The sequence below is a fragment of the Amblyomma mixtum genome, chromosome 2, assembly GCF_055824585.1.
Source record: "Amblyomma mixtum isolate Tamu chromosome 2, ASM5582458v1, whole genome shotgun sequence".
In the NCBI taxonomy this organism is placed as follows: domain Eukaryota; kingdom Metazoa; phylum Arthropoda; class Arachnida; order Ixodida; family Ixodidae; genus Amblyomma; species Amblyomma mixtum.
In genome coordinates, this window is record NC_143013.1 from 102,829,845 (window position 1) to 102,849,709 (window position 19,865).

The window sequence follows — 19,865 nt, forward strand, 5'->3', positions numbered from 1 at the left end:
GAAGTTGGAAGCAGTCAGTACAATCCAGGTACGTCTCGATTTTTGGGCAACAGGCTAAACCAATCGATGTTTCTTGAACCAACTGACGAAGCTGAGGTTTACTCGGTGTGCAAAAGTTTAAAGAACACGACAAGTCTTGACCCAAGTAATATTCAAAGTTTACCTGTAAAATACGTACTACCTTTGATCGTGCCATGCCTTACACATGTTTACAATACCGCGCTTCGCACAGGACGTTTTCCCGCTGCCATGCAGGTGGCCAAAGTTGTGGTTATTTATAAAAAAGGGGATAAAAACGTTCTAGGAAATTACAGGCCAATATCTGTACTACCTTTTTTCTCCAAGGGGCTAGAGCGAATAATGCATCGACGTTACTACAATTTCCTACAGAAGCACTGTGTAATAGCCAACTGTCAGTATGGATTCACAAAGCATAGATCAAGTGAGCATGCTCTGCTTGATCAAAAAGAATACATATTAAATAACTTCGAAGCTCAACACCTCACCTTAGGCGTCTTTGTAGACTTTAGCAAAGCATTCGATACACTGAATCACGAAACTCTGTTTAAAAAACTCGAGCACTACGGTATACGTGGCCACGCCCTCTGTCTCATTCAATCGCATTTCAGTGCTCGTCGCCAGTATGTTGCTTTAAATCACTGCTCTTCGGACTTGTTAGCAATCACAAACGGCGTGCCCCAGGGCAGCCTTCTGGGGCCGCTCCTATTCAACATATATATTAATGACGTATGCAACATCAGTAATTTAGCTAAATACATCATATATGCTGACGACACCAGTCTATTTTTGTCCTCACCTGACATCAAAGAACTAACTAGCACCGCAAATACAGTTTTGTCATCATTATCTGAGTGGTCATCTTTGAACTCATTAAAAATAAACAAACTAAAAACCAAAGCTTTATTGTTCCATCCGAAGGGGCAGCATATAGGCAGTGTTCCACCACTCTATTTCGACAACGCCCCCATTGAGTACGTCGAAACCTTCACATTACTCGGAGTGGTATTTACTGCTACTATGTCGTGGGACGCTCATGTAAGCAAAGTGTGCCTATCCCTTTCCAGATATATTGGGATAATTTCGCGGAATAAACATATTTTACCCGCCAAAACTAAGCTGAATCTGTACTATGCGTTCTTTTATTCTTATGTATCGTATTGCTTCCTTGTATGGGGACAAACCACAGCATCTAACATCCAGAAGCTTCTAGTACTGCAAAAAAGAACACTTCGCGTAATTGCTAATGTACCATATGATGCTCCGACACGTCCTATCTACCAGCAATACAGAATGATACCCGTAACAAGAATGTTCGATTACAGGTTTGCATCTTTCTATAAAAAAATAATAGCCGAAGACGACACATTTTTTTCTAGCATTGTGACACTTACACCACATCGGACACCGTATATGACACGACAGCGTATCATCTATTCATTACCACGATGCAGAACAAACTATGGCTTTTCCACACTAAAATACATTCTTCCCAAATACTTGAACACGCCCTTTTACGACACGTTGCTCAGCATGTCTGTCTCGGCTATTCGAAATGTGTTTGCAAGCTAGGTCCCACAGTATGCGTACCCATGTATAGAATTCTATTGCATTGAACCGTAAATGTTGTGTAAAACCTTTATTCTGTTGTGCGGAAGTAGTACCTGTCCATGCAAAGTAAAAACAGTTTCCTTTCATGCATGTATTTAAAAAAAAAAAAGAGTTTCTTTTTATGCACGTATTTAAAAAAAAATGTTTCCTTTTATGCATATATTTACATGCCTTGTCTTTCCGTGTACCTTGCGTTGTTACCAGTGTATGAAGTAACCATCATAGTCGCTAGCAAACTGCCTCTTTGTAGGGGTGGCGAGGCTTGTCAAGCGGTCGTAATGACTGCTTTCTTGCCGCCCTCAGTTTTTGTAAAAAAAAAAGCTGAAATAAAGTGATTGATTGATTGATTGATTGATTGATTGATTGATTAAACTATTAACTCAACTCAGTCCCACTTAATCAGAGCATCACTATACGATTCTTTTAATTGGTTGCATGGTTACTAGCCAAAGTACAATTGGCCCCGTTTGACATTCGCGAACTGTGACGTCACGACCATTTCGACCAATAGAGACAGGCTCAGCGTAGCTACGGTGCTACGGCGGCCACCCGAGGTCTTGCTTTGCCTGTCGGAGTGTTGCTTTCGCAACAAAGCAGGGCCTTCCGCAACTTCCCGAAACCTTGTACAGTAGGCTACAAATGCTTCACATTATGTTTTGTTCCGCTTGTAGGCTAGGATGGTAGTCCAAACACCTAGCCTTCCTCATGTCTTCGCAAGACATCAAGATGGTCTTACGATGGTCTTGTGGAAGAGCATCTGCCTCGCATTCGGGAGGTAGTGGATTTTATCTCCAGTACCGCCGAGTGCTCATGGTTTTCTAATTGGTCTAAGATTTTCACTGGCCTGGTGCTCGGATTTTCTGGATTGAACTGCTTAGGAAAAGAGTCTGACCAAACCGTTGCATTGACGGCCCTGGGATTCAGGCAGTGAAGACATCAAGACTTCTCGTAAGAGGTTGGTCTTGGTATGCCGTGCTGCCCTAGCGCCACAATGAGACTACGTATTAGCAGTGCTGGGCGTTTTTTTAAGGCGGAAGCCTTTAATGCCTCATCGTTGTTAGCTGGTGTTGTCGACAGAAATGTCACGCTTTCAATTCGTCGATATGGTCGTGATGTTACACTGCGCGAATTTCAAACGGGGCCAATTGTACTTTGGCTAGTAACCATGCAACCAATTAACGGGATCGTATATTGACGCTACAACTAAGTGGGACTGAGTTTAGTTTCTTGCTTAATAAACCAACGAGTCTAATTAAGCTTTCTATTCAGAGTAGATAAATAAATAAAAGCAAGAAGGAATTTGGTCGAGTTCGGGAATCAAACCAGGGTTTCCGGAGTGCGAGATGAGCACGGTAACCACTCGGCCATGCCAGCTCGATGGTTTGGAATGAACAATGGCGCCTCTAGTGAATACGGCATCTTCGTTCACTCCCATCTTCCCCCCTTCCCTTAAGGCGAGGTTCAGGTGTCCACCGAGATATGCTAGACAGATACATTACCTTTCCTCAAACACTAATTTACCGACAAGCCAAACGTAGAGCCGAACGGGAGGTGGCGTTCTGTGGACTCCCTGGAGGCGTTGCAAGACGCTATCGCGTTCCACACTCAGAGACCAAGCTTAACATCGTAACCGGGTGTCGGCGACTTTGCGCTCCCATGATGGCCATGTACACGCTTACTCAACTGTATTTGAGCTAGCTGGAGTGCTTGGACGTCCCGATGAATTCGTAGGAAAGTCTTTGGCTGGGATGTAGTTGGATTAGCACTATGCCGAACGCGGCTGCAGCCCTACAACTAAGCACATTTGGCGAGATTGTCTGCGCGGGAAGCGCTGCGCGAGGACTGCGACCACTCTGTGTAACCGCAAGAGGCCTCCGTGTGTTGTGCGATCATAGTGGACGCTAAAGATCCTGAGTTCGTCAAAATTATTCTGAGCCGTCTCCTACAGCACCTCATTCTCTCTCCTCCTTCTTATCCTGCTATACAAAGTGCTACATGCTAAGAAATCGCTATTTTTGTTATTTTCAAAACCCATTTTACATTTTTGTTCTGTTTTGTCTGCCTTCTTTCACTCCTTCATTGCGTGTTCACCGAGAACTAGAGAGTTACTGCGCCTTTTGCTGTCCAGATGAAAACCTTTTTCTTACACAGACGAATATTTTTTTAGCTTTCCTGAACCAAAATCTAACAGATGCGGCTTCGCGCTCAGCACTGGAAGAACATAGCCTAGAGATAGGTTACGTTGGAATCGTAGCTTACCGTGGCGTCGCCGGCAGCTTGCTGATTTTGCAGCGTCTCAAGCCACTGCACACTGGAAAAAGAAGGATAAAAATACAGTGAGCAGCGTGTCCAGAAGGATATAGCGAACCTGGCTCTATGCGGGGAGAAAATAACGGCGCGCGTATTAAAAGACTCGATGGACCCATGAAACACCTGAAGTTTTTAACCAAGAAAGCCTGGTTATAACAATGAGCGATACATGTGGTATCTGTAAACGAACCTAATGCGAGCGTTTAGCCCATGATGTATGAACGGTTGACAGATTGTGCGGACTAAAGATGTCTCCAAAACCACATTTTTCCACAAAGCGTGCCGTTCTCCCCAGCAGCCTTAAACTGAAATTTTCAACGCGTCTGGCAGAAGCGACTGACTTGGTGGAGCAAGTGTGTTTGCGTGATGCAATGGAGCGCTTTCAGTGTTAACTGCACCAACGAAGAGCGAACACAGTCGAGTTGCAACAAAGCGAACCCGGATGTATCTAATTATTGTCTGCATCGTACACACACATTCTCGTACTGACAATCTTGTGCAAAGGGTCGGAAAGCCACGTAGTGTATCGAATTCCAATTTTACCGGCCATTCAATTATATCCAATGGCGTCTGGTTAGGAATCCATACCGTCTGGTCAGGAATCCTGGCTTGATGAAATTCACTGGTCACTGACCATGGTCAAACACAAAGGACGTTTCGGGAGCGCTGCGGCTCCCTTATTAACAATATGTGAACAAGGCAGCCGTAGCGCTCCGAAACGTCCTTTGTGTTTGACCATGGTCAGTGACCAGTGAATTTCATCAGGTCAGACAGGACCACCTGGCCAGCGCTCTACGTAGAGTGCCATTTGGGATAGCTCTCAGTATCTTTTACTCATTTTCTACTCCGCATCACTGTCATGCGCATCACTGTCTGCATCACTGTGGGTGGGGACCTTTATGTAGATATAGAGACAAACTGGAATTTTTGACCAATTAAGCGGGAAAACATCCCATTCCTCTCGCTCGTAACGCCTCGCACTGCTGTGACAATCTCGGGAAATACTTGTATAGACCTCGTCTTTGAGAACCAGGCATTGGTGCAGCAAGGCGAGCATATATTCATCTATTTTTCCGACCACAGCGTCCTTCATGACAATCAAGAACTGTTACTGCAGTGTTTCTTGAAGAAGGAATATGCGTGAAAAATAACAAGTTGTCTGTAATTGTACATGCGTGCCTTGCTCGAATTCTTCGCCTAAATCTACTGAAAACCTGAAACAGCTGATGAGCTGCGCTCAAATTTCTCATTAAGAAGCAACGTAATCGTCTGTATTTTTTTTTTTTTGAGCAAGCGAATGTTTGTAGAGTTTACCGGCAACAAGGATTAAACACGATAGGCAGCGGCTTGTTCCAAAGCACTGTCGGCTGCGGGTTCGATGCGAAGCAGGTGAGGCCTTGCAACGACGCCAAAGAAACAGTGCCCTGTTAGCTATCCAGCGGACAACATGTGTTGTTAGCGTGAGTGCCATGTATTCCTGCTGCTAGGATACAGACAGGCTTAGTTATGCCCATGTTCTAAATATGAAGCTATTTTGCTATCCCCTTCTATTTCGATATATCCAAGTTTAACTCTACTAAAGGGAGAGGTGCGTTGCAAGTGGCCGGCGCTTTCTTGCGGGCCGCTCGAGATCCTACAGAAAAGAACGCGAGGGAGTAGCCCCGTTATTGGTTCACTCCGCTTTCTTCTACCCCAGTAGTCGCGGTCAGCTGCATCCACCCGAGTGAAACACCACTGGCAGGTCGCCTAACACGACTGCCAGTATTCGATCACGATACGGTCCGCTGCCTTCCATTCATTACTGATCTCTCGTTCTATGAAGCTTTTTTTACACTGTCATGTACTTTGAAAGATACGCATAATTTCACAGCAACAGAAGCTATTAGCGCAGGTCAGGGATCAGGAGCAAAAAAGTCAAGCTTGCACACATTTCGAAGGTCAACAAAGCGGAAATCTGATACGCATCTGGCTGTATACAAAAAAATTCATGGGGCACTTTGGCTCTTTAAAGTGCTGCAAGGCGGCGAAAGCGTTTCCTGGCGCACTGGTTGTTTTTATTTACTTTTTATTTTTATAATTTTTTTTTTCATTTTTGCTTCTTTTCTTATTTCTATTTTTATTTTTATTTTCATATCTTAATTTGTTTTATTTTTCCTTTTCTTGACTTAATTCCTTTTATTTTATTTATGAAACACATGCATTCACTACACGAGCCTTTATTCATGCTCGAACCTTGAGCCTTCGTGGCGGAGTGGTAGCGTCTCTGATTCAAATGCCAAAGGCCCTGGTTCCATTCGCACCATCGGCGCAGTTTCTTTTTAAGCAGTGACGCGGAAAGGCGGACAAATCTGTCGACACGGCTGCCGACGCGTCTGCTAACGACAGTAGGAGGCATTAAAGGCTTTCGCCTTAAAGGGACACTGAGGAGAGCACTATTAATATTTTTTTTATAGTAAAATCCGATAGTTCGGCATGTCATGGCTTTGTTGCCACTTGGCCGGCAGCGAAAGATGCATTTATTTCTAAGAAATTTGGATTCGAAGTTGAAAAAGTTTTTCCCGCCGCTCTGATTCAAACTTGGGATTCGTCTATGACGACAGAGGACTAAGAGACGTGAAACATGACGTGCACATGACGTAACGCAGACTCCGTGATTTCCGGCTGCCAGCAGTGCGGCCTAGCAGCAGCCGAAAAGAAAGCTACCGCCGGCCGCACGTTGAAGGCATCTATCGGCTATTGCGGCCGTCGCTACAGTCGCTTCGATTACGTTTGCACTGGCGTTTTGCCAGCGTTACGATGGATCTCGTTCTCGAAGTCGTCAACGAAGTTCTCGCAAATAGACACCTTTAGCATACCGTGTACCTTGTTACCGCTAGCGGAATACCGGGAGCCCGCCTACCGCCGGAAAAGAGGCGCTGATTTGTCCCGATGCTTCAGGAGCGCGCGTAGCAGCCGGGCACGTGGCGCCATCTGGCGACGTCAAGGAGATTTGCGCATGCATTGGCTGCGCCTCAGTGATGCATGGTTTCTCGGTTCCTGGTGTTGCTAGAACCATTCGTTCTAGCAACACTGTTTTGTTCTATGATCTCATCACGCTTGTACTTGCGAGTTTGGCCTGTGGCGGCGATACCTGTATTTTGGTTCTTGCTCTTTTCTACGTTACAAGAGCTTTGTTGTCAGTATGAGTGGCGTTTTTGTAATCAGGAGCTGGTATTCTGTCGATACAAGCCAACTTCAATTTCTCCTCAGTGTCCCTTTAATAACGGCTTCGCAGTGCATAACTTACTTTCAGCCCGTACGGAGGCGCCACGAACAGAATCTACAGAGCCACATGCAAAGGCGCCGAGCGCAGCAAGTCCAGCAGAGTGCGAGTATACAACAAGGGTATTAGCGTAGGAAAAAGCTGGAGTGTACCATTTAAAAAATCGCAGCTTCATCTTCATTTCTCACAGATATAAGAAATAACTTTATAACAACTATAGGCCAATTGACCAATTCCCACACCTAGCCTGCATATCAGAAAAAGTACTCTGTCAAAGTATGATCTCATTTTGCAGTAAATATAATCTCCTAATCCTGCAGAGTTTGGCTTCCGAAGCGGTTTAAGCACAATCGATCTTTTAGAAAACTTCAATGACTTAATTTCTAAGGCGATAATAATATTGTACTAGCTCTATACGTCTACCTTCAAAAGGCGTTCGACCCAATTGATCATGACTTGTTGTTAGCTTTTAGAGGACCATACCAAGCTTGGTTTTAGAGGACCATACCAAGCTTAAGGGACTAATTCTCTGATCGAACACAGTGTGTCCTAGTAAATAAAATTTTTAGCGAACTACTAAGAGTCAACTAGGGAATACCGCAGAGGCCAATCTTAGGTCCGTTATTATTTAACATTTATGTGAATGAGTTAGGGAAACTGCGTTAAAATTAAAAGTACACCTATATCCAGACGATACAGTCCTTTCTTTGGCCCAGCAAAACTAATGACGAAGCGGTCAAAATTATGCAAAATTTTATAGATTACCTGTTGAACTGGTTCAAATGAACAAAAGTTTTGCATACAAAACGAAAATGACCTTACTTTGCTTTCACAGCCCATAAAAATTAATTAGTAAAAAACAGCCATTTTATCAACATTCCAGTGAGTGACTAACCTGTGTTTGCCACAAAGTCAATCTCTCTTACAGGGTGAAATACCTTGGCCTCACTTTCGATGAAACACTATCTTGGAAGATGCACATTGGGGAGGTCGTAAAAAGATTACGTCTGGAATGTGTGCAGTTATATGCCTTAAGATTCGCTTCCAATCCTTCCGTTAGGAAAATGGTCTCCGAAAGCTTAGGGCAATCTTTTTAACGTTACGGCCTCACAATTTGCGCTTTCACATCAGTTTATAAAATAAACATATTGAATAGAATATTAGACAAAACAGCAACACGCCTTCCGTACGGCACTCAATTACACGGCCAAAAATACCTCACAATAATGAAACAATTTGATGTGCTCCAAGTTCGCGAACAGTGCTGGTTCGACATAATATGTTAGCATTACTTTTCCGACGCATTTAGGAGTGAGTATTTCAAGTGCGGCCCCTCCGCACAGTGGAAAAATTCGAAATTCCCCGCTTCTTCACGAAATACGGGAAAAGAACTCGTGATATTTATATTCCTTCCACTTTTAATAAGCAAAAGATTGAAAACGAGGTAAATAACATTAAACAGGGGAGAAAACTTGTACGTCCCTTAGTAGGAAAAATGGATCTCTAAGTAGTTCATATTACGTGGACCCGTATGCAGCGACACCTAAAAGAGGCTCCCAACACATTGTTTGAGTTGAGATTTCTTTTTTATTATAATTATTAGATTCTTATTAAATTTTTATTAATTATTAGATATAATTATTATATTCTTTTTTATTATAAATTGTTTTCACCTGCGAGCAGTGTTCCGAGCTTGACTTTCCAGCCTTGCTCACAAACCAACTTTTATCGCTTAAGCGGGCTGGAAATGACCGTGTAAAACAGAGGAATGAAGCATTATTATTATTATTATTATTATTATTATTATTATTATTATTTATCTTCACTTCACGTCATCCAGCCATGAATGATTTGGCACCGATTACCGGAAGCTTGAAATAATGAAAGGGCAAAAGGCTTTCTGGGTGTGGAGCCAATGTTCGCTCGAATTGATGTTCGCTGGAGTTATCATTAAATCGAGAGCTGATTCCCAACAGCTATTTTTCGAGCACTTCACACTTCACCCCGATGATTCGAGCATCATCATCATAATCATCAGCCTGACTACGCCCACTGCAGGGCAAAGGTCTCTCCCATGTCTCTAAAGTTAACCCTGTCCCTCGCCAGTTGCGGCCACCGTATCCCCGCAAACTTTTAATCGCATTCGCCCACCTAACTTTCTGCCACCCCTGCTACGCTTGCCTTCTCTTGCAATTCACTCCGTTTTCCTTAAGGACCAGCGGTTATCTTGCCTTCGCGTTACACGACGGACCGTTCGCCCGCGGCCCGCGCACTACGTGTGCATACGTCAGCACTTTGAGGGGCGCGCTGTCGACCGCCATCCATCCATGCATCCAGCGCGCCTCTCAAAGTGCTGACGTATGCACACGTAGTGCGCGGGCCGCGGGCGAACGGTCCGTCGTGTGAATCGGCTGCCCAAGACCATTTCTTCTTGATTTCGACTAGCATGTCATAAGCCCGCGCCTCACCCACTCCCACCCGCTTCTGATCTCTTAAATTTACAGCCATCATTTTAATGCCCATAGCTCGCTGCGTTGTCCATAACTTAAGCTGAACCATCTTTGTTAGCCTTCACGTTACTGCCCCTTAGGATAGTACCGGTAAGATACAGCTGTTGTATACTTTTCTCTTGAGGGATATTAGTAAACTGCCATTCATGTTCTGAGAGAACCTGCAATATGCGCTCCACCCCATTCTTATTCTTCTAGTTATTTCGCTCTCATGATCCGGATCAGCGGCCACTAACTGCCCCACATAAATATATTCACTTAGTACTTCCAGCACCTCGCCACCAATTGCGAATTGCTGTTCCATTGCTAGGCTGCAGAATATTGTTTTGGTTTTCTGCATGTTAAATTTTAGCCCCACCGTTCTGCTCTGCCTGTCTAAGTCATTGATCATGCTTTGCAGTTCATGTCCTGAGTGAATTATCAAGGCAATGTCAGCAGCGAATCGCAGACTACTTAGGTATTCTCAATTAACTCTAGCCCCATCCTTTCACATTTCAAGCCAGGAATACCGCCTGTAAACAGGCAGTGAATAGTATAGACGAGGTCATGTCTCCCTGCCTGACACCTTTCCTTATTGGAATTTGTTTGCTGATTTTATGGAGAACTTTGGTAACTGTTCAATCGCTATAAATATCGTCCAGTACTTTCACATGGCATTCTTCTACACCCTGATTCCGCAATACCTGCATGACAACTGAGGTTTCTACTGAGTCGAATGTTTACTCGTAATCAATGAAAGCTCTATTATTGGCTGGATATATTCTGCGCATTTCTGTATCACCTGATTGATAGCGTGAATACGGTCTATTGTCGAGTATCCTTTACGAAAGCCTGCCTGATCATTTGGTTGGTTGAAGTCGAAGGTTGTCTTACCCTAGTAGTGATTACCTTAGTAAATACCTTGTAGGCAACAGATGATATGCTGATCGGTCTGTAATTGTTCAAGACTTTAACGTCTCCTTTCTTATGAATTAAGACAAGGCAAGTTTCTGGGCGAGTTGGTTCCGATATTGCATGTCTACAGCGTAACGAACAGGACAAGGAGGAGGACACAGGAAGGGACACAACACAGCGCTCTTTTGTGTCCCTTCCTGTGTCCTTTTTGTGCCGTTCGTTGCGCTTTAGACATGGAATTATGAATTAAGATAATGTTAGCGTTCTCCTAAGCTCTAGATACGCTCGAGGTCACAAGGCATTGCGTATACAAGGTGGCTAGTTTTTCCAACACAATCTCTCCTCCATCCTTCAAGAAATCTGCTCTTATCTGAACCTGACCACCTGCTTTCCCCCTTCGCATTGCTCCTAAGGCATTGTTCACTTCCTCCTTCGTTACTGGCGGGATGTCCCATTGCTGTGCTCTACGGCCTCTTTCAGTAACATTCTGATTATAAACGCTACTTTATAGATTTCATTAGTACTCTCCAGCTACCTTAGTTATCTTATACACATTTCTAAAGTAATCGCCATCTTTGTCTGTTAGCGCATACATCTGGTTTTTACCCATGCCTAGTTTTATCTTCACTGCTTTTACGCTACCTCCGCTCTTTAGAGCATGCTCGATTTTCTCCCTGTTAAACTTCTCGATGCTTGCTATCGTGCGCTTATTTATTAACTTCGACAGCTCTACTAGATCTATTCTTTCTGTGGAGTTATAAATCCTCATGCTTTGGCGTTTCTTAATCCGATCTTTAGACTCCTGAGATAGATTCCCGGTCTCCTTTCAAACAATCCTATTGCCTACTTGTACGGCGCACTCAGTGACGATAGCTGTGAGAAAATCGCTCATTGTTTCAGCATTACGTTCTACTCCTCTATTTAAAGCGATAAATCTGTTCTGCAGCAAAATCCTGAATTCCTCTACTTTCTCTCTTAATGCTAACTCGTTAATAGACAACCGCTTCACTAATTTTTTCCGTTCCCTTTTCCAATCTAGACTAATACGACATCTTACCATTCTGTGGTCGCTACAGCGGACCTTTTGAAGGACATCCACATCCTCTACGATGCCAGGGTGAGCGCACAGTATAAAGTCTATTTTCATTGTTAGACTCACCATTGGGGCTCTTCTACGTCGTTGGCTCGTTTGGCTCGTTTGCGGAAAAAGGTATTCATGATCCGTAAATTATTTATATGTGCGAACTATACTAATAACTCTCCCCTGCTATTCTAGAACCTATGCCATAGTCACCTACTGCCTGGTCTCCAGGCTGCTTCTTCCCTTCCTTCGCACTGAAGTCGTGCATCAGTACAGTGCACTGTGATTTTACATTGGTCATTGCCGATTCCACGTCTTCACTTATGCTTTGAACGATCTGCTCATCATGGCTTGATGTAGGCACCTAGGCCTACTCCACCCTCAGCTGGTACCTCTTATTAAGCTTAATTACGATAGTTGCTACCCTCTTGTTAATACCATGAAACTCCTGATGTTGCCAGCTATATCCTGATTGATGAATCCCGGACGTATTTTTCGTCTGTCTGCTACTCCACTATAGCACAGTACGTTCCCACCCTTTTGTACTATATACGCCTCGTCTGCCCTCCTAACCCCCCAAAGCCCTATGAAATCCCATTTAATACCCGCTAATTCCTCCAACAGCACTGCTAAGCTAGCCTCACTAGATAAGGTTCTTGCGTTGAACGTTGCCAGGTTCAGTTTCCAATGGCGGCCTGTCCGGAGCCAGTGTGTCTTAGCTCCCTCACTGCGTCACAGGTATGACCACCGGCTTGATCAGTTACTCCGCAACCGCTGTGGACTGAGGGCCGAGATTTAATTGGGTTGTTCATAGAAGGTTGCGGCCATGTACTACACCAGGGTGGCCAAGTCTTCCTCTGGTAAGAAAGTGCGTTGTCGGTTCTAGTCACCGAGATCAAGTCGCACCCCAGGCTTGGTTGTACAACTCCATCGACACGCGGAATGTCCTCTTTTGTTTTAAAAAAAAACGGTAAAGAATTGCGAACACCGCGGGCCGGCTCTAGGCCTTGCTAGGGCGGAGCCTCAGCGCGAAGCCCAGAGTTCCAGCGTCGCGAAAAACGCGGCCAAAAAGGGCCAGCGCCCCAGAAAAGGGAGTCGGCGAGGACCGCAACAGGCCATGTTAAAGTTATTGCCGTCTGCAAAACAGATGGGTTATCGAAGGCACTCGGCATCACACGCCGGCCTTTGCTGAGGGTGCCCATTCACCTTTGCTTCGTCGAGCCACTTCGCAAGACCAGCACGGGCTAGCACGCAACCTGACCGCGCTTCATTCGCTATTTGCGCGCAGGAGCACCTATCTGTGAGACACTGGGCACGAACATTGAGGTTATGAAGCAAGGAGGGCTATGTGCGGCACCGTGGGCATTCAGAAGCGCACACTGGTCTCAGCATTTACTTACTGCGCCTTCTGGCGGTGGTGGTCGAGCAGGGAGCGGTAGTAGCGCTGCCTGGCGGCTTTTGTTGTGCCTACAAGGCTTCTGAAATAGGGGTTCGAGGAGGCTGGCGTATATCCCGGCTGTCCCGGGGTAAGTTCTGCGCATAAGCACAAAGAAGCTTTTACTGCAGCAGTCAATGCACACAACATAACCTTAATTCAGAGCCTATAACATCCCTCATTGCCTTATGGGCAGCAGATGATAAGGCGGCGAAACAAGAAGGCGGTTAGTTACAGAAGGCGATTTGGAGCACCCGCAGGAGGTTCTCAAGGGCGCACTCACTAGGTCAGCCAATATGAACAAAGCTCAGCGTATACCTTCGGCATTAATTCTACGAAACCGTTCCAGAAGTTGGTTACTCTTCCGGGAAAGTTCGTCTGAGCGGGTAAAATTTTTTTCTCTCTGTTCAGTGGTCACCGTGCTGATGTCGTTGGGAGAGCGCTTTTCAAGTGGCTTACCGTGGCGTGCACCCCGGCTACCACTTCGGGCTTTGTATATATTTATTCGTTTACTTATTTATCCTTTACCTACAGCGTCAATTCCGCATTACAGTGAGGGGGTGATATATATAGCACATAAATGCTCGCAAATGACAAAAGCAACAAGAACAGCAGCACCGCCATCTGCAAAATAATAGAAAACAATAACAAACATCAACGCAGTACACACGTATATGCAGAACTAATGGTAAATAATGCTGCAACTGTGTAGCTCAGCCCCAAAAAGAACAGGCTTTAAGAGAAAAACTGAACATGAGCGCATTACAAATGCAAACGGCCAATAATGGTTTCCAATGTGTTTACCACGCAAATATAGTGCGCGAAGATGAGAACAAATTGAAATACACAGTGAAACACATGAACATGCACGAAGCATTGCACCTGTGCCCAGATAACAGCTCCTAATATAACGATGAAACGATGCGATCTCATTCAAAGCAGACTAGTACACTTCATTTGATGAGATAGCCGTAACAACGGCTGGCAAACGGTGCCATTGATATTCACATACTTTTTGAACATGGTCAAGGTGCGCGGATACGTAGTATGGTTTGACGATGGTCGTTCCGCGTGGAATGGCAGTGTGGGAGTAGTATGTGTTATGGTAAAATTTGAGCCGTAGTTTGGCTCTGCGTTGGTTTAATGATCCGCAAGCCAGAAATTTTTAGCGATTGCTGCACTGAAGCTACAATGTTTAAGTGAATTTCCGGTGCGTATTGAGCCACACCGTGAGATCATACTCTAGTACTGACCATACACATCTTTTGTAAAGAAGTTCTCGCCTGGATCGCGGAAAGGAACGCGTATTTCAAGGGGGAAATCCTAAGGATTTGGAGGCCTTTTTTGACTATATAACTTACATCACGATGCCAGCAGAGTGATGACGTGAAATGAATGCCTAAATGCTTGCAATCTAGGACTGTTTTAAGACATTTACAATTTATAATGTAAATGGATACTAGTTCTGTATGTTTCCTCTAAAACGCCATGCGCACTGTTGTACCGAATTTAAGCTTCATTTTCTGCTCTACTCATAGTTAGCGTCAAGGTCATCTATAATCTACCATGGTCAGTATTACATGCTACATTTTTCTACAGGATTTTCACTACTGATCGAGATCACAACTATTTCTGCCAAGGCAGCCGAAGCTAGAGACCCAAAAAGCCCTCGCTTCCAGCGAAGTCAAATACTGTACCCACTTGGAGTTGTCAGTATCCTCTTATAACACTGCACATTGCCAATATTCCTTATTTAAGAGTTATTTATAACGACCGACAACTCTCATTGTTTAATTTCAAAGAAGAAACAGTTTTCTTGGTTAGAATGAATTCTGGAAACGTGTAATTAAACAAGTTCCTCAGATGGCGCCACCTTCCCAAAAATGGAGTGAAGTACCGCGGAGAGAGCAACTTGCCAGACGGCCAGGCTTACCGTCGTGCAGCCGAACTACTTCGCGGAATGACACAATTGCAAGCGCTATACCCTTAGAGTTCCGCTCGTTGCCATAGAGTTTCTTACTATTACCTAGAGGGAAAGCTGGCGGCGCTGCACTTCAGCCACCATGGACGCTCAAAGAATCATGGGGCGGTGAGCTACTTGTTGCGGGATAGTCGTATTTTTTCGGGAACACGGAGTGGCATTACTGAGATAATTCATTCTGAAAACGCTGTTCGTATGTGCGCAGACGACTTTCGCGCGAACGCAGTGTGCAAAAGCCATAGTAGCGAAACCGCAACAGCACTCGACGCCAATAAAAGGTTTCTTTTTTCACAATGCCATTAAAAAACCTCTTAAGGTATCTAAGCAACAAAATTTTTTTGAAAACATATTTACTTTTAAAAGTGCGCCTGTTAAGCACAAAATATTAGTTTTTGTAGTGTTCTTTACTTGGCCAATAGGAAGCTTAGCCATCCCTTATTTTGGGCAAACTTTGCACTTAAATGCTTTTCTGCTCGTTTGTTGCAATCATTACATAAGATATTGAATGTTAAGACATTTGTAGTTATTGAACAGCTTTATTTTTTTCATTATTTTTTGGCCAAAAGTTGTAATTTTGCAGTCGGTAGCTCACCGCCCCATGATTCTTTGAGCGCCCATGGTGGCTGAAGTGGTCTCGAGGGGCCTCTATGCAAACTCCCATAGACGGGTTGCCAGCTTTCTCTCTAGGTAATAGTAAGAAACTCTATGGCTCGTTGCCAACCAAACCTGCCGTCAAGTACACTGTGCCCCTATCTCTTTATAACAGTGACAGGCGCAAGCAACGCGATTCCTTCAACCTCCATCCATAGCCGCAAGCTAGACAACAGCGTGAACTTTGTCTCCAGCCCAGTTATCACTTCTCAGCCTGAAATCTACTCTTGCTTCTTTCCACTTTCTAGGTATGATAATAGCCTTGTCGTAACAACGCGACAGCGTAAATGAGCTTGTGTCGGAGAAAAACTGGCGTCCTCGTTTATAGCCAGCGAAAAATCCACGTACACGCCACATATAAGCAACGCACCATTAAAGGTGGCAGTTAAATTTACGATTCGTCGCGAGGAGTTTCTCAGGAAGAACAACCTGGGCCGCAGAAGTCCCGCCGATGGCGGCATCTGCCATCGAAGGACAGTCGCGCATCGTGTAACAGCAGCACCACTGCGCCAGGATGGGTATCAGGATTCCCAGAGATCATTGAATGTTGTGTATAGGATAACCAATGCCGTACATATGGCCGTTAACGATTTCGCGGCATGCCCTTCAGGCGGAGAATAAGTGGCTCCTCCCTCTAATTTTTTAACCTCCAGGGCAGCTTGCACGTCTGCGAACTTATGCACTTCGGCTTGCAGAGCATTGTACTGGATAACAACATTCCCTGTCGTTTTTTTTATGGATGCATCAACAGAAGCGAATAGTGCCGGCGGCTTCAAGGGTTTCTTTTAGTGGGTCCGATTTCTCGTGACCTTAACGTATAGCGATGACTGAGAGCTGTCGAAAAAAATTATGTACATTTTAGTTTAGGTGGCCTTTTGTAATTTTATTTGCATACTAATGTCCTTTGCACTGAGATTAGAATGTCTATAGGTTTTGTTTTCTGAATCCCAAAATATGCTTCTGTGAGGTTATTCCGTATTCGTTGCCTTCCCTCGAGCATTTGTGCTGTTTATGGAATCATACAACTCCGAAGCTCCATGTAACAATAATGCCGTAAATTGGTAAATTACAATTTATAAAAGCAATGAAACCATTTTCACCGAAAAAGAAGCTTTTATACATTACAAAGGACCAAAAAGCGAAATGGACGTATGAGTTCCGTCGGTCGTTCTCACATGCAACTTTTCAAGATGTGACCCCGAGCATACCAAAAAATTCTGGACAAAAGCGTTTTTGAGCGGGGAACCGTTTATCAACGAAGTTTTTTTCGAATAGATGTAAGGGCCTTTATTGGCAAGAGATGACTGGTTCTGAAAGCCGGTTAGAGCGGGCAAGGGCAGGTCCGGTCCCAGAACAGTTGCTCTCGCCTCGCGCCGCGCATCGGTTCTGTTGCTCCGAGTGCTAAGCATCTTCCTCTTTACATTTGGCCCCGGGGGAAAAAGAGCCATCCTGGCGATTTAGGGGGTCAACAGGACGCAGGGGTCGTAATACGGCTTCAAACGCGCAACGTGAACGGTCTCGCGCCCACGACGTCGGAAATCGGGCGATGGCGTCACGGGCTCAACGATGTAAGTGACGGGAGAAGAGCGCTCAAGCACACGGTAGGGTCCGTGGTAGTTTGGCAGCAAATTGGTAGAGAGACCTGGTGCAGCAGAAGGCACACGGAGCCAAACAACGGATTGCGGCTGAAAAGTGTCTGTGCCATGGGAATGGTCGAAGCGGTATTTCTGGCGCCCTTGGTCGTGAGACGTGAATAACCGGGCGAGCTGGCGGCACTCTTCAGCGTGTCTGGAGGCTTCAGATACGGTTGTGGATTCCGACGAATCAAGATGGTACGGAAGAATTGTGTCGAGCGGCGATGATGGTTCACGGCCATATAGGAGGAAGAATGGTGAGAAGCCAGTAGTGCTCTGCGTAGCGGTGTTGTAGGCACATGTGACAAAGGGGAGGACGACGTCCCAGTTACAATGGTCTGCCGCCACGTACATTGATAACATGTTACCTAGTAGTAGTAGAAGACGTTTATTCGGCCAAAATTTACAGGCCGAGCATGTCGACCGGCTGGGCGACCAGAAGTCGCTGTTCTTCCTCCCCTTAAGCGCCAAGCCAGTCGAGCCAGGTGGTGATGGATAAAGAAGGTGGGGGGTAGGAACCCGACTGCTGAGCAGCCGGGCAATAGAAGAGGCAATGGGCAAGGTCCGCATAGATACAGGGGCAGTTGGGACAGGAAGGGTCCAATCGATAGCAATAGAGAAAGAGGCGAGACGGGGTGATGACTGCATTCATTTGAACGTGCCGAAGAAGGCGAGCCTCCGGCACTGTGAGTGATGGATGAGGGGGAGGGTAAAGGCGTTTGTCGAGGCGGAGCTCGAGGTAGACCTCTTTTATGGTGCGGCGAAGGGTGAGTCTCCCACCGTCCTCCGAGGGCTTGGGCCAGGGGATCAACGGTGCCCGGAAAAGTGTGTCACGGGCGAGCTGATGAGCAAAGCTCATTGCCGTCAATCCCTGAATGCCCAGGGACCCAGCGGAGGAAAACGATGGAAGGCTGCAATGCGGAGACCGCTCGTTCGACCTCCTGTTGAAGAGAAGGGGTTAGGGTGCGCTTCTGTATGTGGTGTATAGCGGCTTGTGAGTCTGAATACACTGTGTACTCTTGAAGAGAGGGAAGGAGGGCAAATGACTGGAGGGCATGCGCAATGGCGAGGACCTCGAGGGACAAGGCATCCGGAGGGCGTAGAAACGGCCCGCTGGTGTGAGTTTCAGGAGCGGGGAAGTGGGGGTGGTACAGGGCGTAGCCGCAGGAACCTCGAGGAGCCACGAAGGAGGCATCCATGTAAGCTACACCCTGGGTATCAAAGAGAGGGGATTGGTGCTGTGCGGCCGCATGACGACGGCCGGCGTGCAGAATGGGGGACATGTTGGACGGAAGGGGGAGGATCCGAAGATTGGGAGCCGGGGTGGGAATAGGAGAGGTAAACCGGGCGCAGAGAATGGGCGAGATACCCGCTTGAGTCAGTAACCACTGACCCTGACGGGTAAGGGAAAGCCGGGCAATCTGCGAGTCATGATGGAGAGAGAGCAGAGAACGGAGAGGATGAAAGAGGCCTGTTGCAAAGATCTTTCCAGTAGAGGTAGTGATAGGGAGGTTGAGAGCTGCCTTGTAGAGGCCCACAAGGGCAGTCTCAAGAGCGTTAAGTTGAGTCTGATTGAAGGAAACGTAGGGTGCAAAGTACAAGACCTTGTTGAGGGCCAGCGCGTGGGCAACTCGGCACGCATGAGACTCGTGGAGACCTGAGCGCCGAGTGACCACGCGCCGCAGGAGGTGAGTTACGGTGGAGGGCTTGCACGTTCTTGGCTGCATGCAAAGTTAAGCCAAGAACTTTGCACTGCGTGACGACAGGAATGGGATAGCCAGAAAGGTGGAGAGAGACGAAGTGGTTGTGTGAGCGCTGGTATGAGGAATGGTTGAGGAGAAGGAGCTCCGATTTTTCAGGAGCAGGAGAGAGGCCAGCAGTGATGAGAAAGGAGTCGATGAGATCTAGGCCACGTTGCAGGGTGTACTGTACGTGACCGGGAGAGCCAGACGAACACCAGAGAGTGATGTCATCGGCGTAAAATATATGATGCAGGTCGGGAATTTCAGCTAGCTGGGAGGCGAGAGGGGCAATAGCAAGATTGAAAAGGGTAGGAGAGAGAACAGCACCTTGAGGAGTGCCTCGGGTGAGGTTGTGGGGGTCGGACAGATAGGTGTCGACTCGAAAGCGAGCGACACGTTTAGAGAGGAATGAGCGGATATAACAGTACATGCGGGAGCCACAGTCTAGAGAGCCGAGTTGGGACATGTCACCTAATGTTCGATTGAAACGTTCTGTCAAGCCGTTCGTCTGGGGATGATAGGCAGTAGTGGTGCGGCGAGTAATGTTGCATTTCTGCAGAAGAGATGAAACGACGTCTCACAGAAACACCCGCCCACGTTCGCTCGACAGTTCACGCGGGGCTCCGTGCCGAAGTATGAAATGTTGCAAGAGGAAGGCTGCAGCATCCCGCGCCGTAGCAGCTTGGAGGGCGGCTGTTTCGGCGTACCGTGTCAGGTGGTCTACAGCGACGATGAC

The 19,865-nt window shown here is 46.1% G+C and overlaps 2 protein-coding genes across 2 annotated transcripts in view; one reads left to right on the plus strand and one right to left on the minus strand.

Moving 5' to 3' along the window:
• LOC149360345 (uncharacterized) overlaps positions 1-19,865 on the minus strand; it is a 113,922-nt gene that overhangs the window by 75,570 nt on the left and 18,487 nt on the right. Inside the window, exons 3-4 of the mRNA XM_089567840.1 lie at positions 13,087-13,219; positions 3,889-3,940 (exon numbers count right to left, since the gene is read on the minus strand). Coding sequence (XP_089423966.1) covers positions 3,889-3,940; positions 13,087-13,219 — 185 coding nt within the window. The remainder of the gene's footprint in view (positions 1-3,888; positions 3,941-13,086; positions 13,220-19,865) is intronic.
• On the plus strand, positions 1,009-1,863 carry LOC149360347 (uncharacterized). Its single transcript, XM_089569257.1, has one exon. The coding sequence runs from the start codon at positions 1,039-1,041 to the stop codon at positions 1,588-1,590; it is 552 nt and encodes a 183-aa protein (XP_089425383.1). The 5' UTR covers positions 1,009-1,038; the 3' UTR covers positions 1,591-1,863.

Coding starts and splice junctions, on each gene's coding strand:
- LOC149360347 (XM_089569257.1), top strand. CDS start 1,039: ATGTCGTGGGACGCTCATGTAAGCAAAGTGTGCCTATCCCTTTCCAGA.